The sequence below is a fragment of the Lineus longissimus genome, chromosome 17 (genome assembly GCF_910592395.1).
Source record: "Lineus longissimus chromosome 17, tnLinLong1.2, whole genome shotgun sequence".
In the NCBI taxonomy this organism is placed as follows: Eukaryota; Metazoa; Nemertea; class Pilidiophora; order Heteronemertea; family Lineidae; genus Lineus; species Lineus longissimus.
In genome coordinates this window covers 10,483,707-10,511,687 of record NC_088324.1, presented here as the reverse complement: position 1 = coordinate 10,511,687, position 27,981 = coordinate 10,483,707, and the positions used below count along the sequence as shown (strand labels likewise).

General features: G+C 39.5%; 2 protein-coding genes and 1 long non-coding RNA gene across 7 annotated transcripts in view; 1 reads left to right on the top strand and 2 right to left on the bottom strand.

Moving 5' to 3' along the window:
- Window positions 1–11: 11 nt before the first annotated feature.
- Window positions 12–27,304, bottom strand: LOC135501740 (cerebratulus toxin A-III-like). Of its 3 annotated transcripts, none has more exons than XM_064794006.1 (5): window positions 27,263–27,304; window positions 3,467–3,551; window positions 2,997–3,141; window positions 2,461–2,543; window positions 12–331 (listed from the first exon to the last, which is right to left on the bottom strand). In XM_064794006.1, the coding sequence occupies exons 2-5, from the start codon at window positions 3,522–3,524 to the stop codon at window positions 159–161; spliced, it is 459 nt and encodes a 152-aa protein (XP_064650076.1). In that variant the 5' UTR covers window positions 3,525–3,551; window positions 27,263–27,304; the 3' UTR covers window positions 12–158. The 3 variants fall into 3 exon arrangements, with proteins under 3 accessions (XP_064650076.1, XP_064650075.1, XP_064650077.1); XM_064794005.1 differs by lacking the exon at window positions 27,263–27,304 and adding an exon at window positions 4,556–4,594; XM_064794007.1 differs by lacking the exons at window positions 12–331; window positions 27,263–27,304 and adding exons at window positions 1,098–1,530; window positions 4,556–4,594.
- LOC135501814 (uncharacterized) lies at window positions 24,381–25,281 on the bottom strand. The gene is made up of 2 exons (XR_010449645.1): window positions 25,126–25,281; window positions 24,381–24,930 (listed from the first exon to the last, which is right to left on the bottom strand). It is a non-coding gene; the product is annotated as an uncharacterized LOC135501814 (long non-coding RNA).
- Window positions 25,863–27,981, top strand: part of LOC135501739 (LIM/homeobox protein Lhx3-like) — a 30,875-nt gene continuing 28,756 nt past the window's right edge. For 2 of the 3 annotated variants that reach the window (XM_064794004.1, XM_064794002.1), the window contains exon 1: window positions 25,864–26,213. In XM_064794004.1, the coding sequence (XP_064650074.1) occupies window positions 26,105–26,213 (109 nt within the window). In that variant the 5' untranslated portion in view covers window positions 25,864–26,104. Of the gene's footprint in view, window positions 26,214–27,981 lie in introns of all 3 variants that reach the window. The other variant, XM_064794003.1, reaches the window with a different exon arrangement.

The following is a 27,981-nucleotide window of genomic DNA, read 5'->3' as shown; positions in this document are numbered from 1 at the left end:
AGCAAATTATCTAAACGTACGCCCACTGATAAACCGGAAGTATCTTTATTTAATTTTAGGCGGGTACAAGCAAATAACAGCGATCTTGTTCATGTTTTCGCCTTGTTGGCCAAGTTAGTTAACAGCCTCACTCTGGCTTTTGCCGCCTCGGTCTAGCCTTAGGTGCCGAATTTTCGTTTTGCGACGAATGCTTCCGCTTTGGCCAGAGCAGCATACCTCGCCTGGGGAACTCTCTTTTCTACCGTCCGCTCGTCTCGCTTGCCCGCAAAAATAGCCGTAGTGGCCAGACCGACGATGGCCTTGACTGCAACATCCGTTACCAAGAGGAGACCTAGAAAGTATTAAATGTGGAATGCTGTTTTAAGGTAAAGACTTTCGTTGCATTAAAGGATCGGACAATGCTGAGAAAAAATAGCTGTTTTCAGGTTTTGTCAATGGTTTTTCAACGCAGAAAGCAAAGTCCGGTGTGTCACTGGGATTCGAGGCCAAGTTGTAGCAGTCCCATCCTGCACTTCGTGGCCTTTAACTCTGTGTCTTACAAAATGAGGTCGAGGTTAAAGTATCAAAGGTTTTTGGTTGATTTGTATAGTCTGGTATAAACTACGGTAAAGACTGTCATCCCACTTTATGCTAACCCGGTCTATTATCAAAATCCAAACCTCAGCAGATGAGCGGCTCAATCAGTGATACAACTTGATCATTAATCTCTAAAAATCTTGAAGGCATAGTGTCCTGCCTGAGTCTCACGCTGACTGTGGGGGTTCGAACCAAGCACTTCCTGATCGCTAGAAGAGTCCAAGCCACATAGGGAATGGTCTCAATGCAGAATACGATTTGTCAGTCATCAGATAGGTGAGAACATAATGGAATACGGATGTGTTGTCCTGTGTAATATACAGGGGCGTTCGATCAGCCTCTTGTCCCTATATCACGCATACCCCGACCTCACCTTTGAGACTGAATTACAATCATGAAGCGATATAATTTCGGCTTTCATACATGTAAATTTAGCAGACTCAGATTCAATTGCGTTCCTGCATTGTCCTAAGGCGGTACAAACATGATGTACTTATGCAGTGTGCACCGTGTTACGTATTATAAAATTACACACTAAGCAAGCAACAAGTCAAATATAACGCATCTCATTGTTTTAAAACTGTGTTTATTATCACAACACAATATCACCAGGTGGCCTGCAGTTGAATAACAAAAATGGTTGGAATAAGGAAAAGACTGAGCAGCTGGTGCAATAAGCATATTTTGTCGTGCTCCGAACTGGCAGCACGACTTCTGCAATGAGTGGAAATAATAAATAATAATAAATCTGTGTCATTCTACATGTACATGATACGCGCTTGCCATCAATATGTTTCATTGTCTATTCTTGTCTCCTTTCAAAGTCGATTCCCCGTCTTTTCAATTCGTTAAAATATTCTAGTTCTTCGGTGCTCATGTCCCTTTTTCCCCCAATTAAACCTGTGGCCAGGGATACGATCTGTGTAACCGCCTTGTCCGTCAAACTGATAAGCCCTTAAATAAGAAAAGGAGAGAAGCATTTGAGCAAAAATTATCATATTATTATCATCATTACTATATTTTGTGCTACTATCAAACGTGTTTTTTTGGTCATTTCGCAAGTAAGTATGAAAAAGACCCATTATTTCAACAATATTTGTTTGTAAAAGTTAAGTTGTAACTGACGGCCCATTAAAAAAAAACGGGAAAAGAAATTCGCAGCGGCTTAATCTGTCGACTGATGTGAAGATCGATTAGAATTCAGGCGGGCCTAATTTTACACTACATGTACAAACATGTGGGAGAAAAAACAGAAACATGTGTACGCATACAGTCTCGCATCTGGGCTTTCGATGCTTGCCAATCGAACATAAATCGTCAACAAATGTCACGGGAAAAATTTAGGAAAATACTACAAACCGCCGAAATTTTGCGAGAGTATATTTCGACGATTTTTGCGAATGACCTCAAAACAAAATCCCAATATTTTTTGTCCGGTTGACAAAATAAACAGAGGCGAAACTATGCTCACCTTTTAAAAACTTCCAAAGTCATATTTAGAGCAAAAAATGTCTTTTTCCGGCCAATGATTTTTTTATCTCGAAGCTTCATGCTGCTTGAATTTGATCTATTCAGCGTTTATTCGCTTGGCATGATAGTTTTTCTTACGATAGACAAATTACGATCTACGCATATTTGGGCGGTCCCCACATTTGCACGACACAGACCAGAGTGACCCAATCATAGTGCTTTTCGAAAATCGACGGCTTATTTCGTCTATCTGTTGGAGAACGGAACAGACACAGAAAATTATTGAGTTGAGATCTATAAGTGTAAATTAGTACATTATTAGTTCTATGGACAAGGCCAAGCGGCCACTGTGCTCTGTGATATGGCGAACAACAAAAAACGTTACGCCGTTATCAAGATGACAACACGACATACCTTTTCCGGCTCGTTCGCAAGCTTGTGCAATTAAAGCATTGCATATTTTGGATTTCGATTTAGAGCCATTTTTCCCACATTTTCTGGAAGTAGGACAAACTTAAAATGAAAAGCTGCAAAAGTAAGTTTTAAGGGAAAATATATCGGAGGGACCGAAATGGGCCAGATTATTTCAATGGTAATCATAAGTTAACTATTGGTGCAAACAGAACCAATAGTTTTCCGCAAGACCAAAATGGCGGATAAAAATTGGGTACGTAGCTTTCATACACATTAAGGGTAACTCTGATATGATGCGCCGATTTGTTGGCAACCAGTATAGCTACATGTAAGGCTTCGTTTGGACGATATAATGTCGTTAGAAAAAGACACTATCTGGCCCATGTCTCTCATGCCTAAACGGACATTCTATCTAACTGTGTGGTTCTACAACGCCGGTCTACCGTCGTGGCTCTGCCGCTTTCACAGACATATGGATGGTATCCTAGGTTTACGCTGCGTGGGATTTCGCAATCATCTCATCCAATAATACTTACTCCCAGAATCGTTTTCTTCCAAGACAAAACCCCTTGCAAACTAGTTTTGTCGCTATGTTTTTAGTGCCGCAATTGAGTGTTTTCTGACATTTGCTGGATCGGATTCCCTCCTTGCCTGGGTATGTAGGCCAGTCAAGTCCATTAACTGAAATGAAAATGAAACGAAATGAAAAAAAGGTTTGTTAATCCTGGTTTTATTTCGCCTATAGTCAGAATAACCAGGATTTTAAATAAAACTTACCAAAAGAATTATCACTATAATTATCATTATAACTTTTTTATATTGAAATTAAATCACTCCTAAATGTGTAATCACGCCTAAAAACTAATTCTGTCGTCTTGTATAAATGGAAGTTAACTGATCTTTAAAACTATATTTGGAAGATCCCGCCAATCGGTCCTATATGTTAGCTTGGACATTCGACCAAACAACCAATCGAATGCCTTGTCTCTTCAGCGAATCAGCTTACCCATTTCGCCGGTGATCAACCCCAATAGACACACCGAGATTAACTGGGCTCGGTTCATTGCTGTGCTTCAATCGTCCGTATTGAGCTGAAGTAAGGGATGGATTTTAGAGTTAACTAACGAGTTAAATGCATGCACTTCATGAATGATATGGCCAATCAGATGAAAAAATTAACAGTAGCAGATTTTTCCTCGCCTGGTGTGACCTAGTAGGTTTTCATCAAATGAGATTTGACGCGATTTCACGTGAACTTCGTGAACAATTACTATATTTGCATTGTTTTGGTGCAATTAAGCGTGAAACAACCAAGCATATTTCGAGCGAAAAGTGGTGTTCTGTCCCCCCCCCTCCTAATCACGTAAGTTAGCTGTTTAACTTTTTTAAAATGCACGTAAATCAGCGAGTGACCGATTCTAGACACTTTTTTCAAAAAGGCCATTAAGTAATTAAAATGAGCTGCAAACTATCTATCATATTACTGGGCTCAGGCTATATCCATACAAGATTATTTTTAGGAGAACTATTTTGGCCTCTAATGCCACAATGTGACACAGCTTATATTATCGACACGTAACTCCTTGATGGATCTATGCCGTATGTGAAACTAGTTTTTGAGCAGAATGGCGCACCTTTTGCGATTGCTCATATAGACTGTGAGTCAAACTACGAATGAATGGTTTTGCATGAAGACCAAAACACCAAAGGATGGACCAATGTACTCCGCTCCCCAATATAGTTACTTATACGACATCCGATGGTCATAACCCTGTCCCTTATCTATATTCACAGTGCTTTTTATTACTACCCTGGAATCTGTAGTCCAGACCGTGGTAAATGTGTATATGTAATGGCTTGATCGCTCGTGAGCAGGAACGCATGCCTAAACCAGGGCGACAGTCCTTCCTAGTTGATGAATGGATGGGTCCGAGCCGAAACTTGTCAGGATGGTGTTTGCGCGTTTGCGCCAGTGCCTGCATTGCGCTGCTGAGATATGGTTGTTCGAAAGTTACCGCAAACCCACCCTCCCCAAAAGTAGAAAAAGCACAAAGCGGACGGTTGATCAAAATAAGAAAAATTATTTTCTACTCACTGTAGGTATCTTCTGTTTGTCAAGTAAATTCAAATTCGGTATGAGTGTGATGCGGTAGTGAGCGAGGGTGTTTTAAGCAAAATTGTTTTTGATATATTCTAAGTGTACGTGGAAAGGGAGGGGATCAGCTGCTTCATTGACATTTCTGGCTTCATTCCATTGGTCCTTATGAATCAGGGAAGTCAATATTACTTTAAAGCATGTACATGTACCCTAAGCTACCTAGGGTATCAGTAAACCCCAAAGTTGAGCTAGGTTTTCGTAGGTGTGCCTGGCTGAAAGTCTAGAGAGACCTAGCTTCAGATTTGCGCTTGAAACTTGGGAAGGCAGTTTCTTCCTCCATATATATTGTGAAATATAAATATATGGGAAGAATTTGGTTATTTGGTTAGCTTGGCTAGCTTGGCTAACCAAATAGCCATTTGGTTAGCTTGGCTAACCAAATAGCCGCATCTAATCGAGCTAACCTGATGCATGTATGAAACGTCCCAATACTGAAGAAAAACATGTATTCTTTTAATATGGATCCGGTTCGAACGTTCAATCGTTGAACGTACGCATACTTCCGTTCAAATGTACTATTGGGAAGAGTCAAGTGTAATTTATTCGACTTCAAAGCAGGATAATTTATACGTACACGCTCTGCATACCATGTAAGGGTAGACCCGACTCCCGATGTACCTTTGTCTAGAGATGAAGGCGCTAGAAGTTCTTTCCCTGAATATTCTCAGGCCTGGATTATTTTACATCTGCTTCAAGCCATCCGATACAGTCGTGCGTTTGAATTTACGTGTCTATATTTAAAAATACATGCAATCGTCAGTTTGACTTTTGAAATACACAATCACCTTCAGTCAGTGGATTAGTTCTTGCATGAAAAAGCCATTCTGACCACTCCAGAGGTCCGTTAGAGTAATTTGGAACCTCTACTCGAAGCGTTACCAAGAAAAGGGAACCAAGTCGCCATCTGTCCCAATCCCCCAATGAGAGGATACCTAGCATTTGCTGCGGATCAAAAGTACACCAGTACACGTTGCAAGTTTCACTTAGCAACCGTTACCGATGGTGAGGCTTGTAGATTGCATCTGTCCCCGACCTTTAAGAATCTTCTTTTCTTTTTTTTTTTCTTTTTTTTTAAACATTCGTTTATTTCTTCATTACATAGAGCCTACAGATCTCCCGGCGTCTAGGAGTACTTACATGTATCTATAACGTGATGACCTGATGTGATACAGAGTAGATGACATAATGTAATACCGTAGATTTTACATGTTCAAAAGATCATATTGATCGTTATTTTCCCTTGATCCACCAACAAGAAGTCGTGGTTGTTGATATATAAATCTTCAAATTCCCCCAGTTTACCTCGGGTTTGATAGACGTAGTACAATTTTTCCAAATGACTTTTCATCAGGTACTTAAAGTTTAACTGAAGCTGTTTATGTCAGGTTTAAGACCTTTGAATTTGCAATATTCCTTAAATCCCATATAACCATTCTACACATACCTAAGACAAAAAATTGTTTTAGGTTGGTTGTACTTAACCAATTGGTTGGTAAATCATTGATCTCCTAACGGACCTGGTATTTCAAACATTTCCAACAGATGGAGTGGGTGTCTTTTTTGGGCTTAAGTTCAGTTCCGCCATCTCTCACCAGGTGCCTCATCGACGGTAAATGATGCTCAAAGTATACGCCCGTCTTCCAAATATCCCTTACTAGTCTAGTAGTTGTAATCATAGACTTAGTTTTCTCCATCTTGTATGTATGTTGCATATATTAGGTTATTAAGTTTGAAAGTTATATTTTTTTGTAAAACTGTATTTGTAATCATCCTCTGTGTACTAAGTTATGTAGAACAACTTGAACCTGAACTTGATCTTGATGTGCAATCTATGTTTTGTCGTATACGGTCCGCCATCTATCGAAACTCTCTTAATCTGGAGGTAAAACAATCAAGGAAATGGCTCCTTGATCTCCCGGCAGCACTTAGTAAGATTGTGAGGCGTCACCGGATGTTGTTAGAACCTGGATTATCAAAGTCATCATAAGAAGCTGATGGCCGCGTGCTCAGGATGGCCGGGGCACGTGGTGTTGTTTTAACTTTCATAATTGCTCTTTTAGTCGTTTTTACTTCTTTCTGATATATTGTATAGTTGTTAAACGACATGAAGCTGTATTTTGGTGGCCAAATGACCTCGAAGTGCAATAGGAACAAGGTTCCGAAGGATCGGACCTCCATTTTGTGTACATAACGTGTTACATGAATGTACACACTGCACACAAAAAGTCAGTCTACATTGCAATGCATTTGTAGTGTAAATGCACCACTAAGATAGAAAGATGACTTTATATATACTTTATGGTGTGTTTAATCATGGTGTACACAGGTGTTTACACCCTTCTGATATTTGTTCCTATAGGACCGAGGGGCATGCTTCAACAAATACAGCCATGTACTAGGTAAGAGTATATCCCAAAGAGCAAAGTCATCAGGGTTCTGATAATCACGCACGCAGACGGTTCACGGGATGTATTTTTTTTATTCGTCCACTAAAATACGTCGGTAGAAGTAGAAAGTAGTCGTAATGGGTTAAGACATAAAACTAAACGCTGCCCATTAAATCGGTAACTTCAATTAGGCTAATGACCTGACAGCGTAAACTGCGCCCCTCAATGACACTTTGTGCAAAATACGACCGAGACGAGACTTCCCTTCAGTTAAGAAAATGGTTTTGATTTTTTTCTCATCCAAACCAATTGCCCAAATTAGACATACATATATTCATGATATTGTTATACATTTAGTTTAAAGTGACAACAGATGAATTCAGCGATTTCCTATCATGGTGTTTGGATTTGAATGCTTCATATAATTCAGGCGTACCTGAGGGAGGGGGGCTTTTCTTTTTCTGACTGAGGTTAGAATGCCTGATTTACTTCACCAAACTTCTGTTTCGATCTCCATCGTTTGATATGTTTTATATCTAATATCACGGCGTTAGATATTTTTCACCAGAAATGATATCAAAATGAGGTATTAAAGCATTAGCAATACATAAGTTCATCATCACCCGGCTTCGAAGACGGTTTAACTTTGTCTTAAATTAAACAACTTGCCGTTAGCGACAAGAAGTCAAGTAAAATTGCCAAATCATCGTCTGCTCTTACAAAGCTACGAGACAATAGCACATTATACTCACAGTTGCCACCGCAGAGTTAATAACGTCACCCTTCTGTTGGCCCCAGCGTGCTTCCCCGGCAAACCACCCTAAACAGACGCTCAGAGCTAACGACCGAAAAATATCAGAGGTACCACACTGGGATTTACAAAGTCTTAACTCGGGTGAAATAAGATGTATCGTTTTAAAGATTTTACTGAATTGATCAACGTATGCCGCGAATTTAAGAAGTTTCAAATTAGCACCACGCGTCGCGTATGCCGATGCACCCTATGTCGTAAATTTGTTCCGGGGATTGTCCCGTTTGGCGACGGCGAAATCTATGGTCTTCTATCGTAGAGAGGAATTCAACCGAAGTCGACTCTTCAGGATCCGAAAAAAGTTTGCTTTGTTTGTCTCGGTCGTATAGAATTATACTGCAGCTTTAAGTCCAAACAATTCCATCAGTCAGTCACGGTGTATGATACTCATGTTAGAAAGGGAGTACTCTCTCTTTCAGAGCGTAGGTTACCTCCGGGTTGCCCGGTTTCCTTCTACATTACAAATCGCCCAACTGTTGTCTAAAAAGCCATGATAAGTCAAGTTAACTCGCGTGCTCTTGACTCAATTCTTTTGCATTCGTGTTGCTTTAAAAAACGCAGCCTGTATTCCTAAAAGCTTTACTCACATTGAACTCTTGTCTCGAACATTCTATGTGAGGTGCAAATTCAATTATTTCGTTACAGTCTTTCCCATTAACTTGACCTCTATTTCTCAACTAAATACATGTCACTCTATTTAGATGAAATTCATGTGTTGATAAGTTTATCACGGCCTATTAAACAAAATGATCAGACGAATGAGAAGCCACTAGAAAATGAATTGCAACAGCTCGTCAGACGTTAGGCGCTGATCTGAACTACTGCGCATGTACAAAGCAGTCCCGCAGAGACAATACACGTAACGTCCGGTCACGTGCCACACATCATTTGCTTTAGAAGGAGCATCTCTCCCAGAACACACCATTACATCTTAACAGATGGGGCAGAAGGTCTTGGCCACGTGCTCACCCCGTGATCCACGTGTCAAAAACATAAAATTACGGATAATAAATTTAAAATATCGCCAGCGTGAAGATTTTTAAATGTGCCCATTCGCTCATGTACAACCAATGAGCCATTGGGAAGAATCTAAAACCAAAATGACTCAATTGACAATTTGGATCAATTAAGCATGTGGTTCCCCGTTCAGGTAGAATGATTTTTTCCTCCTAATGTCGCGGGTAAAATTTCACTGGCACGTTTTAGAAAGTTGATACGCCGAATTTGGCTGGGGTTTCGATACGGTCCTGCTTCCAATGGTGGTGGTTTCAAATTGTGCGGTGTTGCGATTGATTTCGGCTGGGTTAACACAATTGGACTAACGTGTTCGTGCCGAAATTTCCCGGGGTTGGGTGGGGTTGCGAAAAGATCAAGTGGGGCTGTGTGAAACCGAAAGGCAATGAAGGTCAATGAAGCGTGTGATGATTAATCTATCATCGTATGTCATATATGACCACGCCTCTCCAGAATTACAGATCATTCATGTTGCGAAAATCAGATGTCGTTTAAACATTTGATCTCAATTCATATCGCTTTTGCATTAGTTATTCTTCTCCAATATTTTGTCTTATCGGGTTGGAAAAAGTAAAAAATGAAGTATTTCGGCCACCACAAAATATTGTTTCTCCTGTTTTTTTACAACACATTGGGTCTGAAGATGACCTTTACCTCGCATCACGCATCCTGTGATACGTCATAATCCCCTGGGACCATTCCCGCCATAGCACAACTGACAGAGTTACCTTTAATTACGTATCGCGCCTCGCAATCCATGGCCAACTCACGCTACAAAGGATTTTTGATTGATCATACGCCAAACTCCCTGGACGATTTATTGATTTTAAATTTCATTAGAGCCCAGTAGAGTCCCGCGGGAACTGTTAGATTTGATTAGTTTTTCCCGCGTAGACCATTAGGAGTCTTAGGAGAGGCTACCGCGGTGGAGGATTCAATCATTTGATTAATATTTCAGAGAAATACGCACGCTGACGCCTTGAGCTGTCACACAGTACACGTAGGTCCTGGGACTCTCTAAAAGGTCGAAATACACACCCTTGCCGCTCTGTGCGGCCTAACCTGTGCTTTTAGTCCTTAGGGTTTCGCATCCAGAAAATCGAAATATGCACGCTTGAAACAATTATATCCTCGTTTACTTCTCCTTTTCCAGCCATGCTCTCCTTTTCTTGCTCATTTGACTTAACGTAACATTCAATATGATTATTCATTGCCTTAAAAAGGGTAAAATTATTTTATTTCATGACAGTCACCTTAACCAACATGTCCAATGATGTATTCCCATATCCGCTGCTGATTGGATTGTTAAGCGGAGCTAGTAGACGAATGAACACAGCCACCTATCCGGCTCTATGGTCTCTAAGGACAGCCAATCAGATTGGTTAAATATTCACAACAATGATCTCAATGAATATTGCATTGAGGCCACCACGACCTCAATTTTCGCAGCGATCACTTGGAGGGGATAATCATGTCGGCTATGCTGCTGGTATATTTCAGGGGCAAAGCTTCAGTTAACAAATTCTTTATGTCCAAGACGAGGGAAAGTGGTAGAAAATACTTGGTGGAAAAATGACTGATTGTAAACCCGCGGTTTGAGAAATGACCTTGGTCGCGATTCTTATAATGGTGGATTCGGACATGTCAATCGTTTTTTTCAATCAAAAAAATAATTTTCCGCATTTTCCTTTAAAAGCTAAAACTCCCGCGGAAATATGGCGGTTGACAGTGTTGACTGGAACTAGCATCAAATGTAAATTACATTTGATGGCGTTAAAAATATCCTCGTTCAAAGTAAAAGACTCTGGAGAAGTGTTTTAAAGTAAATGTACCATTTTCGTCCGTCTGTGATCCGTAAAGTATTTCGCCGGCTGTAGGGGAGATCCACGCCGGAGAACAATTTGCAAATCACCAGACACCTTTTCAATATCGGGTTACCCTCCTATCACGATCTACTCCAAGTCGATGGCGACTATTAAGGTATTGAACGTTATTTAATGGAATTGCTCGTTTTGAGGGCAGGACGTCACATTTAGGTTTAAAACCTCCGCAGGGAGAAACACTTATCGTTATTAGAGTGTCGCCATCAATACAGGGGACGCGGATGATGCTTATGACAGTAACAAATAATATCCGTTAGTATATCAGCGTATCTTGTAACAGGTAGAACATTCAATACCTGTTTAGAATTCGCATAAATCTTGGAGTGAGAGTAACGAGTTCAACTAACTTCAAATCGAAATGTTAATTTGTTTTTGATTCGTCTCTGATAGAGACTTTTAGTTTATACCATAGCACTGTGAATGTTCTGGGTGTTTTTTTTCAAAACCTTGCTACAGATGGTGGTGTCAGCTTGTATTTTGAGTCTGATATGGGTCGTCCTGAATAGTGCTACGCAAAAGTTCACCTAGACGAGGATGGGTGCCTTATCAGGATCTGCTGTCCTTCGCACATTGTTTGTGCTTGAGTCATTGATAGTATCTGGTATATATTGTAAAGGACCCCTACTGTCAGAATCTCTAACCTAGTGCTAGATAAGATACTGCAGTTTCATTGCTTCAGACATTTTAAGTCCATATTAATTCTTGTTTTTGTGTGGAAATCGGGATCGGATGAAAAAGAATAGAGCAAATGTACTATTTAATGGCGCAAACTAATCCTTCCGAGAAAAAATAGCAGTCAGTAATGGTGCCGAAACGCATTCATGAATTACAAAAAATAAGATTAACAAAATCGCCACGACTGCGATAAAATCAAAAAAGGAAATGCATGTAATAAATCCTACTAGAAGGTGACAATTATTGTGCAAAATATAAAAAAATCATGCACACATCATTATAAATAATGTTACGGTGATGCTGTTGCTGGCTCACGTGTTAACTGCGCATGCGTATTCTATCGTCTGCGCTTGCCATCTGTTGGACAATTGGATGAGAATCGTCTGCTATTGTTGAAATGTTTGGCGCAGGAAATATACAATAATATGACAATTTATGATGCGAGGATAAACTGGTTTGCGTGACGCGCGAGCGGACATTTACGGGATGATGATATTTGAGGCATGTATCCGTTTGATGAGATACGCCCCAATGTCCAGTCAGCAAAATTGAAATATTGTGTTTTAACTCTTGTCGTTAGCGACACTGTTCATGAATAAGACCAATTAGATCCACAATTTGTGTAGATCCACAAATTGTGTATCATCTTTTTGTCAACCTATGTTCGAAAATTACCTCCTACAGATTGTTGTAAATAAATCAAAAGGTATCAAACAGAATTTAATGATATTATTACGCGCATTGGCCTCTTCGTAAATAATTGTTAAAAGGCCCTTATCATCCATGCAAGTATTTTACCTTTTTGCAGGTTATGAAAATGCACCAAACTACTTCCTGTTCTCATGTTCCCGGGCCTAAACACTAGGCCAAGCTGATGGAGCACAATGACCACTGTCGTAAACATAAAACTTGCAAGTAATTTCACATAATATCAGTCAGGACTGTTCAGGATACCATAAACTGTTCCAAGTTTTAAACTGCACGAACAGCAAGGTTCAGTCCCCTAAATAGAACATTTCACCTTTTATATTTTTAATACCAATAATGGCCAATATAGGAGATAAATGTATTACAACTGGTGCTGTTTTGTGTAAATCACAATGGCCGACATCCCGAGCCATTTCCTCAAATCACTTGAAGATTACTCGAAGTCATGGCATGTCCTCCTAAAATATTATCCCTTTGCAAGTCCCACCTGAGCCGGCCGATATTAACCGCCATTCTGCCCGCGCGCTAATGAAATTTTCCGAGTCACTCGCCCGGCAATGTCTCCTCGCCAAGAAGTAATCACGCTAATGTGCCCAAACGAGCGCTTCGGGGAGAGGATTATGACGCGTAGTGGCACTTCGCCGGAGTCAAGAGTCTTGTTTTGGTTGTGTTATAGGTGATATAGCCACGGACCAGCGGCAGAGTTCCCCATAAAAAAAGAAAATATAAGAAGTCGCTGAGGGGATGTTGTCGTGGGTTTTTTATACGTAGGGAATGTTTACAAAAAAGTCAGTGGATTGGGATTCTTTTGGCTACTCAATTCTCAGGTTTTGTTTGACAGCCAGGACCATGACAAAAACGACCAGGGCAGTAGTGTTTTTGCTACATACATGTACGACCGAGCAAAACTGCAATGTCTAATTTGGCAGAGAACTGTTCGATCGTGTGCGACAGTAAACAGAGAAGAAAGGCACAAGACATCAGAGCTGATAGCTCTAGCCTTTATTGTGGTAAGCCGCAAACCAATATAGATTTTTCCAACTATATACTGGTGAGCGATTCTTAGCCAGAGGCAAATGACGTGTTCTTCCCTGTAAGAGTATTTTCGACGACTTCATGTGGGTGCTTGAAATCTTTCAAATACACAATATAGCCATCTTTGTTGGGGTGCTGTTTTCAGAAACAGTTGAAAATAGCGACTGAATGTTCACCGGCAGACTCCGTTAATACAGATGCAACAATAAGGACACTTGATAAACGTTTTATGGTCCTGTTAATAGGCTGTCCGATGGATGTATTTTTACGGTCAGCCAAATGGTGTTTTATTGGAGTCCAAAAGGGCGTGTTAAAGGGGTAGCGTGAGGGTCATAAAAACTAATCAGAATTGCCGACTTATGGAAATTGAAGGGCATAAATTTATAAAAAAGAAGACTGTGACGTTGATTGTCGCTATCAACTGTGTGGGTTAGGGGGTCATAAGTGGTTTGGTACTATGGGAGGTGTTTTATTTTATTGGCGGGTTCTCGCGGTGTTAGCAGGCAGGCGTGTCGGTGGCAAGAGCAAGTGACTAAGCCTTTCATTGGAGATTTTCATTTTACCACATATTTGGGTTGGCTGAAAAAGTTTGAAAGGTTTTTATCAAATGCTAAAAAATCTTTGGCTCTAAAATGTTTCCATGTTCGTTCCCATCAGCATTCACTGGCGTCAAAGAAAAAAGGAGAGTAAAAAAATATGTAAAATTATCTTGGATTTCTATGGTATCATAAAAAAACAGAACGGCCCTGTCACCACCCCAATTTGCCGAATTTTATCGTCTCAGCTTCTTAAAAGATGGGCGTTTTCAAGCAAGACAGAACTATTTCTTGCACAGTTGGCTATCGGTGGCAAATTCTTTATTCAGTCGAAAACTTCTTTAAGCAGAGAAATTAACAACTGTGTAGGATCATTGTGAAAATATGCATTAATTTGACATGTGGGTTTTTCATGTTAATTCTCCACCCATTCGGGTTTTGTCCGAAAATCAGTAGAAAAACGCGACAATAAAGGCCCAGGCCAATAACACTAATGAAAAATTTACAGTGGAACGGAATAATAATAGAGATCAAGCCGTCACTAATTATGTATGACTAGGTTTTCAATATCTAACATTATTTGTCCTCACTGCAACATGTTTAGTCGAGACCCAGCCAACCTACGCATTCTGGTACCCTCATCTTGGTCTGTAGCCTACCCTTTCTCTATATGTAAATGAGGCATTTTCAAAACAAGGCAATGAATACTGATGAGGGAGACTAATCTGCTGAGGGTTGTCCAAGATGTCGCGTGCGAGTTACAGAGTTCAGCCCAGCTTAAACGATTGTACAAATCAGGGAACCGGTTTGGCTTTGTATGGACGGATCACTGAGATCCGCGCGGTTCCGCTAGCGCCGGGAAGCTCTTCCAATCTCGAGCATTCGCCTCCGGAAATGTTGTAAGTTGCCTCACTGCACGTGCAGCCCAATCTCTCTGAAGAGTCCGCAAAATAAACCGCATTAGGTTCTTAACGTGCTGCGTCCGTCCGCATGCAAGCTGACAACCTAGGCGTTGGCTGGAGGATTGGATAGACATGCCCGAGACACCATGTTTCACGCCTAGCACTCATCCGCCACGTGAGTCTAAGGAAATAATAGACATCTTTAACAAGGTTGGGGGGAAGGCATCCTACATCCACCTCAAATCAATGCTATACTCGGGACTGATAAAAGAGAATTGCTCATTTGTACGATGATGAAATATTATCATGGTTACGGATGCCATTTTCATTAACATTGACTGAGTTATAATATTTTTTTCTTTTCTTTAGCCCTTTCTAGTGTACAATAAAAGAGACAAGGCGATAAGCCAGAGTATAACATTTCAATTGGCTGACCCAATGCATGTATTTTACAAGCCTTACTGATGCTTTGCCCGTTTTCTCCATCAGAATTTGTATTTGGTTCACACTGTAACCTACGAGTATACATATATTGCGCTGTAAACGAATAGTTAATACACGTACAGGGTCTTATATTTCGCTGTACGCAAGAAGACAGTCAGACTAATTTCATTAAGTTATTTGCCAGAACGCATGAAAAGTACAGTCATGTGTATTGACACAAACTAGACTAATGTCATTAATTTTGTCATGTATCAAATAAGCTGCTTAACTACGGTCACTGCGATAAACTTTTGCGTCGTTTTGTAAGGGGACAACAGTCCTATATTTCAAAACTTATTTTCCTTTTAATCAAAATTTTAGACGCAAGATTTTATAGAGCTAATGTTGTCCCAGCTGATGACGCTCAGCTCGCAAAAAACCCTAAGTATAGTGCAGGGTTTTATGTCTGCCGAAGGTCGTAGCTTTACTGAGTTTTGCTCTTTTGGAGCCATATAACTTGTAGGGCCGTCTGAAAAGCGATGAATCAAATGTTTTAGGAACTTAGCAGATCTGTAGACTGATATAACTGTCATTGAACAGATTGTAATGGCCTGAAGATTTTGTCAAAATTCGTCAAGAAATAACCAGTGTATACAATCACACATGATATTGCACGCACTTAAAGAGCCAACCGGTGAACATTTTCAAAGCATATGCGTTTGTAGCAAGCGTTAAAGTACACAAAACACTAGTTGACGCCTAGGAGAAACCACAGCATGCCGAGCCACGAATATTGATTAAATCGGCTCGAGCGAGTGTACATTATTTGCCTGTATGCACAAGGAAATAACGCCAGACAAATGTTCCTAAATTAATCATCATAACGCATAAGAATATGCCGAGATTTCTCCCTTCTTCGTACATATTTTATTGTAGCTGCTTACATATTCTGATACGTTACCAATGGTAACAAGAGATGGTTGGTTACGATTGTAGACACAGTGCTGGGATGTGATATACTGTTGGTTTTCATTACGTGACATCAGCACTGTAGGTGTCATCGTCGTCAATTTGTATATTTGAAAAGTAAGGATAACTGCTAAAAAATGCTTCATATGGAGCTACATGAAGTTACATGCAGTATTAAAACAGCAAGTTACACTCATTGCGATAAAGAAATAAGGAACGGAAGGTTTTCGATGAATAAATTACGGAATTCATATTTTGGGCCATGTTCAACTGCTGAACTTCTTCTGCTCTGCTACTCGCCAGAGCAGAAGTCTACACTCATCATTACATGTACATGGTTGGCGCACGCACAGGATGAGATCCCGTCTTTGGAGAATGCCCCGAGGAATTTTAAGTTTTCCTGCTACCAGTCTGAATTCTATAGCTTCGGACTGATATCTTTTCCTAATCACTTCAGAATCACCCCTGGAGGAATTCCCGATATCATACGATATCATTGCTCATTAAAAAGACATATCATGCGCATTCAACAAACCCCACACAATTGCAAACAGGTGTCACATTGTTCTGATGGAAGTAATCAAAATCTCCAAAAATATGGCATACCTCATGTTTTTATGATACCTAGTCTGTCTGGAGGATAATCACCAGGCCAGCCATGAAAAATAGCGTGTTTGTGATTGGCTGTACTCAAAATACTGTCAACTTTCAGTCATCTTGCGTGCAGTGCAATTGCCTCGTGAAATTAACTGTAGTTTAACTCAAGGGCATTCACTCTCTGTATAAAACAGTGGTAACTTTGGCCCATTACTCATAGGAAACTCTAGCGCGTAACAACATTTCGAAACAGAATATAAAGCATGCCATATCTGTTCATGGTGAGAAAACAGTCAAATTAATCAGCGAAGAAGCTTCTCCTACAAAAGGACACTAAGACACCATCCACAATGGGCGCATCAAAAGCTCTTTTCATCTGCTATCCGTACTCTGCTTCCGTCTTCGACGTCTCTACAAAATCTCGGATTGGAACTAGATCCGATTTGCTTCAAGGCCAGCGAAATGAAATAACAGTTTCGCAGGCTTAATAGAGTAGCTTAGTTTATAAAAGCTTACTTAAGTTGATACTCCCAACGCTGATGCCGATTTTGCAGGCTTCATTCAAAACACTGGGTTTAAATCATACTGGAATTTTCACTGGCCAATAGGCCAAAGCAATACTGGGTTTCCATTGGCTAATTTGAAACAACAGCCCAGTAATGATCTCCATTAGCCAGTGCGAGGGAATTGTAAATTTCCATTAGCCAATTCAAAAACAATTTAGGTTACAGTCATACAGTCGTGGCTGTATGAACATCTACATGTCAGGTCAACCAACAACATTCATTTGGTGAACGAAATTTTACTGCCAAACGTCGTTTAATTATGAGAAGCAAATGATTGTACGAGAATTTGCAACCCACGACGCTTTGGATCTTGCTTTTAGGTTCAAACGTAAACAATTCTGATATCGTATCCCAACAAAAATAAAGAGAATTTCACATTGCCTAATTCTACAAGAAAAATCTGTGGATATACTTTTCCTGACAACTCCATCCTGGCGACAACAAATCATTGTGAAATTACTGCCACATCAGATTGAAATTATGATAGATAATTGGAAAGACTGGCGTAGTTAATGCTACTGTAGTGCAGTGGGTTTTGTCATCTGTAAGATGCTTTATAATATAGACTCCCCTGATATTTCCCAGAATAATATGAAACTCATATTCTAACATATTTTGAATCAAAGCTTCAATGATAGTGCGCGATTTCATGGGTTAACTGCTAGAATCGTCTGGAGAGTACTTTATCACTTTATCTATCATAATACGGTGAATCCGACCAGTGGATAAATGGTCTTGATCTCCCGCCAAATCAAATCATGGCGGAAGATCCTTGGGGAGCATTAATATGATTGCGCCAGCAGTTAAGACCAATTCAGATGGATTTTGTATTGGAGAAGCATGTGGACTACTGCAGCTGATTGCATGGAGAATGTATCAAACGCACTGTAAAGTAAAGCGAGGCTTTATCAAACCGCCCAAAAAAGGTTTAAAAGAGTGTAAAATGTTGTTCTTATTAAGACGACGATTTGTCTTGTACAAAAATATGCTACAAAATATATTTTCGATCTACTAGAATAACTAGTTGTTTAAAGAAAATATTCCCGTACATGTATTATTTTTACAGTTGGTTAACAATACTATAATAATTGGTAATAAGCATCTGATAACCTAAAATAAATTAAAGGTCCATGGTGATGCGGTAATCTGCTATTGTCTTACCAAAAAAATGTGAAAATGAAAATAGCCTATATTACCATCTATAATAATTTACTTCATAGAGTCAACCATCGGTCAAGGAAAAACCCACGTGGCCATGAGCCGACACTTCGCCCACTTCATTCTAAATGCCACAATTGATAGATTCTCCGCGCTGGGCATCTGTTGCTAAAACCTCAAGGCCACTGATAAAGTGAGGAGTCGCAATTACCGCCGGGGAAAGACCCTGTCTTCTTTAGAAGTGCCTAAAATAACAAAATGAAATTACTAAGGACAACTGCTTTCGAGAAAGCAATGACCTTCGGAACTTCATAAAGTTTATGGGTTACCAGAGTAAATTAAGGGGAAGAGTGAAAGGGTTTAGAAAATGAAGGTCAGTTAGATTGAGATAAATGGCCTTTAGTATCTAATCAGTGGTCTGGTGTGAATATCATGAACGGTGACATGGTCAGTATGCCTGTGCCAGCATTGGACTTGGCTGTCGCTGTGCATTTTTATTAGCCTTGTTTGCCCATTCTTTCAGAATGGAAAAGAAATAGCCATTTTACCATCTTCTTACTGGCATTTTCAATTAGTTAAGAAGAAATGCGATGTTTTGTTCAGCAAAGAGGTGGCAGAACTCATGCAAGTCTTATAACGCAGCTTTCGACTTTAAAATTTCTCAAAATGACGCAACAGACAGAAAGGAAAATTACAGTCAATTATTGTCTTCAACCTATTTCGGAGCGAATCTCCTCACAAAAACTGCGGATAATGGTTTAGAACCAAAGTAGCATAACCTTAATTTTAACTAATTTTACGCTTAATGACACTAGGCGATAATTGCCTAACAAGTTGTTAGGCAATTTCAAACGCTTTCCTGCGCCTTGTTTCCTTTGAGGATTTTTTGCAGAACAACTTCTGCAAAGAATCTGTCTGTTGGGAACTCATATGCGTAGGAAGATAAAGGGAAAAATCTGATTTATATTCTGAATAATGAAATATTATGAAAATGAAGAGCGATTTTAAGTTTAATCTGCCCTTATGTCAGTGCCGCGAAAATAATCGTTGATCGGAGTTCCCTGTGTTTTAATTTGACTTCGGACAGACATCACAGTGGCGAATATGACAAATCGGCCTTGCCAAAGGTTGTTAAGAAGCGCAGCTCTCATGACAACGATGATCTTTTTAGTGCATTTGTTAAATATCTACATGTATCTATTTCTTTATTTCGTAGATTGAAAAATGGGTTGATGGCGGAAAAATGAGCCAGTACGAGGGTCAGGTCATGGTGTATTGAACTACCTGGTTCTGAAAATTTAAAAACTGCAAGTCTATTCCCATTTAGGAAATGCATTAAGAGCACGAAAGAACTGCTTGACATCTTGTAACAAGACCTTTTACATTAGTAACCACGTTTGGGCCTAATATCCCAAGGAAGGGAAATATGATGACATGAGCATAATCGTTGACAGGTTGTTCCAAAACAGTATCTTACATGGCTTTATCTCTAACTTGGCGACTACGGAGATAACGCCAAGTTGAGTTAGTCTCAAGTAGTGACTTTTTAAACACTGCGAATATCTTACGCCGTGAATAAGATCACTTTAGATTGGGATGAGCCTCTCTTGTCAACAGATGCCAGGTCGTGTAACAGTTGACGGATCAAATTACCTAAACTCTCGAAAAGGCAATGGTTTTTGATACTGAAAATTAACCAAGCGGCCCAGGACTTTCATCAGGTCCAATTTCGTTATAATGGCGCATAATTTTGTTGTCCCTCGAAGGGCATCTTTGATTTATCGTTTATTATCTCCACCCTTTGTGTCTAGAAACGGATGACACTGTTTCGCTATCTCATTCAGAAATAATTCTGGAATAGATACAACACGCCTATTCAGCATACGGCTAAAACCTGTTAATGTCACGCGCTTAACCCATCGCCGATCTGTCGTCTGTGTTATCAGATACCGATCCATATTTTATCTCCAACTATCCGAGATCGTTTCTGTGTAGTTTTGGCAATTTTTTATGCGCAGCATATTTTTCATCCGACCATAATAAATAACTGAATCGCGCAGTTTTTCAGCCCAGGGTATAGACCTGGTGAGAGGAGGTAATAAATTTAACCGCTATTGTACCCGATTTGATTTATTTGAATTAGGCCGTCTGAACTTCTCAACACCCTATCATTATTTTAAACTGAGTTTGGTTAAGAAACAAATTGACTTTATTCTGGCGCGTGGCGGGAAATTATAGGTCCATGCCTGTCATGAATACAAAGCTTAGATCCCCATACCTGTTTAAGGAAAACCATCTCCGTTTTATTCGATTTTTCTAAGCGCTTGGGTCAGAGGTCAGCCCCACCTCGCGTATGGTCGGCGCATCATATGAATACAAAACACCGGATCGGAGATAGTCGGCCATTGTTGATCCAATTTGAGTTCTGTTCTGTTCCCTTTTAGAAGATTGGAAAAACTCCGGAACAAGTAATATATGCAAATTAGTTTCGAGGGTATCGTTTATCGAATGTTATTGAATAGACCCCACACCTGTCTCGTTTTGACAATTTTCAAAAGTTTATTTTATTCACAATAACTGAGGATTAGGCAGGTTTTGTGACGGTGTATTTGAATGGTTTATGAGATAGAGACCTGTCCCCATGTTGACATTGATAATCCGTGCCATTCAAGCAATTTTAATGCTTTATTTGTTAAGTTATTTTATCAAAACTCAGGATAATAAATTTTAACTTTTCAATTGTTACGCTGCGCGTGAAGCTGTTTGACCCGCATTGTACGAGTGCAATGGACCCGCATCACTGTGGCAATTCTAAGAGAAACTTGGCGTGAAAAATTCCCTTAAATTTAAACTACTGCCATAATTTTCATTTTAGTAATGAAGACTATGTGATAATTAGGTCATTTTCGGTTCACATTTTATTCATCCATTTGACAGTTTATATTCAACTATGATTTCAACAGGCGTAGCTAATGAATTCTGTGAAAAAGAGATTGAATTTAGAACTGGGCGTTACATGTGATTGTGTTGGAATGAAATTTGCACGTACATACATGTACACGTACTGTTAAAAGCAAATGGAATTTAAAATCTAAAATTAATTATGGGACGTCAGTCACAGATTATTTTACTTAAAGGCCCAGCTAACGCTAACAAGAAGAAGATTAAGACTTTAATTGATAGGTTCTTCTCAAAGATGAAGTCAACCTTCAAGTCATTTTGTCTATTGTGATATTTTGATCTACTGAGTGTAATATAAGATTTTTTTCAAATTGCTTGTTTCTTAAGTTTTAGACATTGATAAAATAAAGCGGGTACATGCAAGCGAGAAATTGTTTTAAATACGATAGCAGTACGCGTATTGTCTATTAGGCCTACCTAACATTAGAACTGAAATAAAAAAATTCAACATAATCAGCAAAGCAGCCCAACTTAAGTGACTCATAGCTACACCGTTAAGAAAAATGGGCAAATGTCCGGACTTTCCCTAAAAGGATCAGGATGCCCCATAATCTACTTAATGATATCTTTACCTCGGAGAGCAGGTGTCGTAACCGCACAAGAGTCAACACCCCGGCACCGTACGCTCCAATAAAGACCGCCCAATTGCTGCTAGCGCTTCTGTATAAAATTGATTAACTTAATTTGTGTGTACACTGGCGCTCGCGCTAACCCTATCAGGAGCAATCCGTTGATTTCCCTGGGTACCTATACATATTTGATTGAAGAGAGACCAATAAAAAATGAGCCAAATGTAGTGAATACATCATGGCGTGGTATGCTATTATACAGGCTGTGCGGAAAATATCAGGCTATGGCTTTCTGGCAGTATATTCAGATCTCCAGGCGATAGAGTAAAAATGATAGTTCACCAGCCCTATTACTACATTGTCCAGTAACCAGTTTTCATTAATCAGGGTTTGGTAGGCGACTGTATTGTACATTTACAGGTTGACGTCCGGAAAAATCGAACTCTAGATTTACGGATAATTATATTGAAACCTGTGATGAACACAAATAGGGAAGCGTCAAACATTTCCACTATTTCCGTACAGCCTGTAGCAAGACGGTAGAACCTGGGTGATCATGGTTCTCCCTGCATCTGATTGAGCAGGGATTAGGGAGAGATATAGGAAGGTGCCGGGATCGCCAAGATGAGACGCTCATCCCCGGGGGAATAATTTCACTAATTGACGCTAAAGTTACCGCTTCGGCGAGAACCTGTTGGCGTCTAAGTGGAAATTCGAAAACTTCTATTTGTTAAAAAGAGATAAAGTAGCATAGCTGCATCTTAAAATATATATATGAAACCGATTTGAATGAATTTTTCCTCAATTCATTTGTGGTTATCTCACCATTCGCCATCAAAGTTTCGCTGAGTAGCTGGAGTTTTAATGCCAAATATCAATATGGTGGAGCATTTGAGATCAGTTAGGCCAAAAACGCCCGGCCGCCCTTTCCACGTTTTGCCAAATGAAATAATCTGCACAAAAAGGCTGGTTCATGGAAATGAACACCTCGCTTGTATACGTTGCTGATGCAACACCTTTTGTGAAAAGTACTGCATGTATCAGACATTTCAGATTTTGAAAGGCACGTTTTCCTAATTTTTACAATTTAATTTGCACGACATACTTAAGAGTTCATGTAGAACGGAACGTGTACAATACAGAATCACTACGGGCTGTGATACTCTCTTAACCAGTGGTGTCCTTTGCAACATGACCCCACAATCAATGATTTCCCACTTCAACCGTCTCTCGTACGAGATGAATTCCATGCAAATGTAGACATTAGAAACCGCCAAGGAGTGTAATTTGAAAATCGGATTAGGTTCTGGTGACTAGCTCTATATCAATGGCGCATTCTGTTGTTTTAGCGACTTGACTCAGAAATTAAAGTGACTGTACTGCAGAAATTGCTGAAAGGGACATTACAGGTAGCTACTGAGAAACTGACATCTTGTACTGACCTTGCTTCTTTCGAGGCCCTTCTCGAAGACCCATCTTTTCGGTAGGATCTTCGATCAAAAAATGTAAGGCTAATTGAGCGGAGATTATCTCTGCATACGGCGCTAATTTTGATTATGTAGACTACTTACATGTAGAAGCGTAAATAAGACAACATCAACGGTCGAAATGGCCATCATATTATACATCAAATTTCAATTAAGGGGATATTCTTTCATATCCTTAGAGTGCATGTAGTTTTCTTTTAATTAAGATGTACATGTATCTATAGTATACTCATCAGCTAGAAAACTTATTGATGTCGTCTAATAAGATAGGAAAAGGATTCAGGAAATGCTTTTTTTCGATTATGGAATTGAAATAAAAAGATTAGAAGCGCGTCATGTTGACTGTGTTTGGCTATGCCAAGAGAATAAATGTTGGATTATAGTTTTACTAGAGAGGTGATTTCTATGCAAGTCTTAGAGCTCAAAACTGATGGATACGACACGAAGGAAGGTTAAAGGCAGCGTTATCATATAAAATCAAGAAACTCTGTGAAATCCTGTTAATATTTTACACTGGAGTCGTGTGATCATTATTTAAGACACTTGTCTGAAATGACAAACTTTCTTACCGGTGCATTTATTGGGCATGTTCGTGAATTTCAACATCAAAGCATTTCCTAATCAGGTAAAGTTTCGTGACGGTTAGAAATTTGCGATAAGCAACGTGACCCGTCAAACTCTGGGTACCTGGATTGTTGATAGAACATGCACAGATATCCGTGATGACAAGGTCGTAATTTCGAAGGACGTATATTGCATAACACGCCAGGCCTAAAAGTGGATATTTGAAAATGCTTTGACACCACGAAAAGTTTTATGCGGTTTTTATTCGGTTAGTTTCTTAGTTTTCTTTTGATTCTTTTTGAGATCTTTAATGAAAATCACTTCTTTTGCTTACGGTTTATAACTAGCAACTCCGAGCCGAGCCGTTCTGCTATCAGTGAAGCCGAAACTGATTTTTTCCCATCGTTTGATTGTGATATACAGACATCTTCATTTTGATATAAAAGGAAGCTAAACAAGATACTAATCTTGGCATTTTTAATAGCCCGGTAGCAATTAACAGAACCCGACAAAACGCTAGTCAACCACCATATTTATTTTTTTTAAACAAATAAAAAATTGCTTTTCACTCTCTTGTTTTCAAGTATTTTTTATATTAGAAGACAAATAAAAAATACTTCATCCTTCATACATTGTAGGGAACACTTCACTAGTTTCTATATCCGCGGCAGATAAGATATTATTTTGTTCTTACATCGTAATCCACGGTGAATCTAATTTCAATTTATACTTGCTCACTATCAGGTCCTTTATTATCAGGGGTTTATTATATCAGTTCCCAATCCTCCATCACGAAGAGAAAAAGTACCAAATTCGGGGAATTTCACACCACACTTTCCTTTTGGATCACGGTTTGTCGACATGTCACTGCAATATTTGATCAAGTTATATTACCACTACACAGAATCCAAATTACAATAATTATGTGCACCAGTATCCCTGTTTACTCCGTGACGGAATTCAAACTATATCTATGAAATATCGTCCGACCACGTGGCGTCCAGACGCCAGGATAGGCCCAGTCCTTAACCGTAGTCCTACTGTATCCTCGTATACCACTGTGACAACTGGAGAAAGTGCAGAGAAAGGCTCAGACTATCAGCTGATTGGAAGCCCCGCCAAATCCTCTTTGCAGAAAATCCTGATAATGATTTTAATCTAATGTTGTATCCTAGTGGAAATGGAGTCATCAGCTTGATTAGTCTGGCTATGAATAAGATGCATTGCAGAATACGCAATAGAAGAAACTATAGTCTACATACAAGCTAAATGCCTTTAGCCAAAATCCTGTACCCCACTAACCATGCTAACTCGTACGGCACACACAAATGACCAACTCCGGATTCTTACAATCATTTATACACCACATTCTAATTAATAATAAAAGTTTTTAATTTGAAAACGTTTGTTTGCCCCGGTCTAGATGATTACTCGCAATTGCATTGCTTGTAAATTTAATTTGGAGAGTCACCCCGGTATTGTGTGGCGAGTTTTATTATTTTATGCTCATCAGCAGAGCTGGGGGAAATTACATTTTCTGGCCGAATGATGTTACTGATGGCAAAATTGACACTCGGTTGATAGATCTATTAGGAATGAGATTGAATGAAATCTAGCAGCGTCATGTTTAATAAACCGTCAAAACATTTTCTATCCTGGTATCGCCCCGCAGTACCCTAGCAGACTCCTCGGTCTTCCTCCCTAAGGGGGCATAAACTTTCTTCATAATAGCCGGGAGAAATTGCGACAGTTGTCCCCCAGAAGATTTTAACTTCGTTTTGTTTACATTGGCACGTTCTGTGTGCTGAAGAGACAATCTTATTAGGCGCACTACTTCCTTGTTTGCCGAGCAAACATTGGAAGAATGCCTGGAGTTTGAGGCGATAGGTTCCTTGTCTTATTTTATTTTCCCCACAAACGCTTCACGGGCCCTTCGTGCAAACGCGAACAGTTGTGGGGAAGTTTGTCCTCCGCGCTCGGCACCTGTGCTCACCACCACTTGACGTTGACGCGGGCGGCACACGCTGCCGCTCGCATCTACCAGCTGGTCGGTAGGCGTGCTCATGAATATGTAATGAGGCGCACGTCACGTGATTCTTAAACGGCTCGCTTTGAGGAATGGTTGGCCGGCTCGCAATTGACACGGCATTAAGATTTGACGTGAGCTCTGCTCAGAAGGACCTGTCAGTTTTACTATAGCGGGAGCACATTCCCGGCACTTGGCATACTGAATAAATCGTTATGGCTACAGTCACGGATCTCCACGGGCCCTCGGCCTTCTCCCCTTCGAACCTACCACCCAACTCAGCCGCGCTTAGCGAAATGATCGCAAGGAACAAATTCCTCGAAGGTAAGCGCTTTTTAATTTCTAGATGTGTAGAGTTATCACTTTGCATTGCATCAGTAGTCCCAATCCAAATTAATTCCAATCAAAAATTATGTTTACTTTGGACAATATCAACAAATCATTAGATTGATATATGTTTACCTTGTTGATTGTTTTTCTCAATTACATTTAAGGGGCCTACCAATACTGATATGAATTAATATCTTTATTAAAACGTCATAGCTTGTTACCAGTTGATTTGATTTGGTGGTTTTCAATCTGAGTATATCTGCGTTCTGGGACTCAAAATCTAATAGTTGTCCGGTCATTTGGTGCTACAAGTTTATCATAGTTGGTTTGGTTATTTGATTCGGGCGATATCAGTTTATAGTCCCCCGGTACTCCCCAGTTTCACCAATTACTCATAATGTAACTGGATGGAGTAACATTTTATTTCCCAAGGCTGTGGGATTATTACAGAATTACATATTTTTACTTGATTATGAGGCATATATAGTATTTTCTTGAATCAATGAATATCTGACTTGTTTATATCTTGTTGTTATTACATCTTGACAATTAATTGGTTACAAACTTTGGTTGCTGAGAATGAGATTCTGGGATTTTTTAGATTCCGGTATAATGTAGGTTATTTATCCAAAAGATATCATACAAACATTTGAAAATGTTATTTTCTTGGAAATATTATCAGTTCTGTATCGTTCATTTCTTAAAATATTATATATGCGATGTTTATTGAATATGGGCCGAACTCTCATTAGACTGTGTCATTCAATTGAATGTAATTAGTTACGTTCTTTACCCTAAAATCAAATTATACAATTTTTTTGAAAGCACAACCATTCTTTTTACACGTATATATTTTGTGAAAGGTCAAACATTATTCCGATATCGCCACGATTACATTGTTTCTAATGAATTGTTTTCATAATTCATTAGAAAGTACATTTTATGTTGATACGTCCTTGCCAAGAAGCCAAGTATATTACCTCTAGATGACGTATTACCTTTAGTAAACTATACAGTGCAATTTTAGTCAGCACTTCCCTCACCTGTTCAATGGCCATTCACATTTTCCGAAAATACCAAACCATTAGTTCCTTTCAACATTTGGACCAAATCATCCGTTGAAGCCATTAAGTCTGCAATGTCAACAACAAGTGACACCATTACGACGAGACACTCGTAGAATTGTCTGCAAGAATGTCTTACTTTCTCGAGCAACTATGAAACAATGGCTACATTACATATTCCATTAATACTACACAGACTAAATGGAGAGATGGCTTTCTGGCTACTGACCCCGGGAAAATGCCAGGGAAGCTTTTCTTTACTGGGTCAACGGTTGTTCCGGGGCACGATGCGCTTCCACTTGGACGGATTGGCGTAAAAGGCAATTCTGAGACTGTCATTAGCCAAGGAAACTGCCCGTAGCATTATAGCGTTTAAGATGGTTTAAGCCTACACGCGGTTATCGCAAATATAAATATGAAAATAGACAAGTATGTCTATAGTTGCGCTTGTGCTGTTTCTTGAAACAATACATCTATCTTAGACTTACTTGTCACCGTAAATTTTTAACTACAGATTACCCGCGATGGGTACGGCGAAAACCAATTCTTTCGATTTGCATTTTTATTTTTGATAAAAGTCAAGTTGTTCCTATTGTGCAAAACTTTTGCATTTTGCCGAGGAAAAATATTTAGCCCAACTTCGAAATCGACCAAGATGCATAAATTTTTGCGTTTGCTATTAAAGAGAACCAGGTAAG

What these genes read in the sequence shown, in the direction of transcription:
- LOC135501740 (XM_064794006.1), bottom strand. Translation starts at nt 3,524, where the DNA reads ATGAACCGAGCCCAGTTAATCTCGGTGTGTCTATTGGGGTTGATCACC. An exon ending in GTTGATCACCGGCGAAATGG is followed by an intron (nt 3,142 to 3,466) that starts GTAAGCTGATTC and finishes TTTTCATTTCAG; the next exon opens with TTAATGGACTTGACTGGCCT. An exon ending in GGAAGAAAACGATTCTGGGA is followed by an intron (nt 2,544 to 2,996) that starts GTAAGTATTATT and finishes TCCTACTTCCAG; the next exon opens with AAAATGTGGGAAAAATGGCT.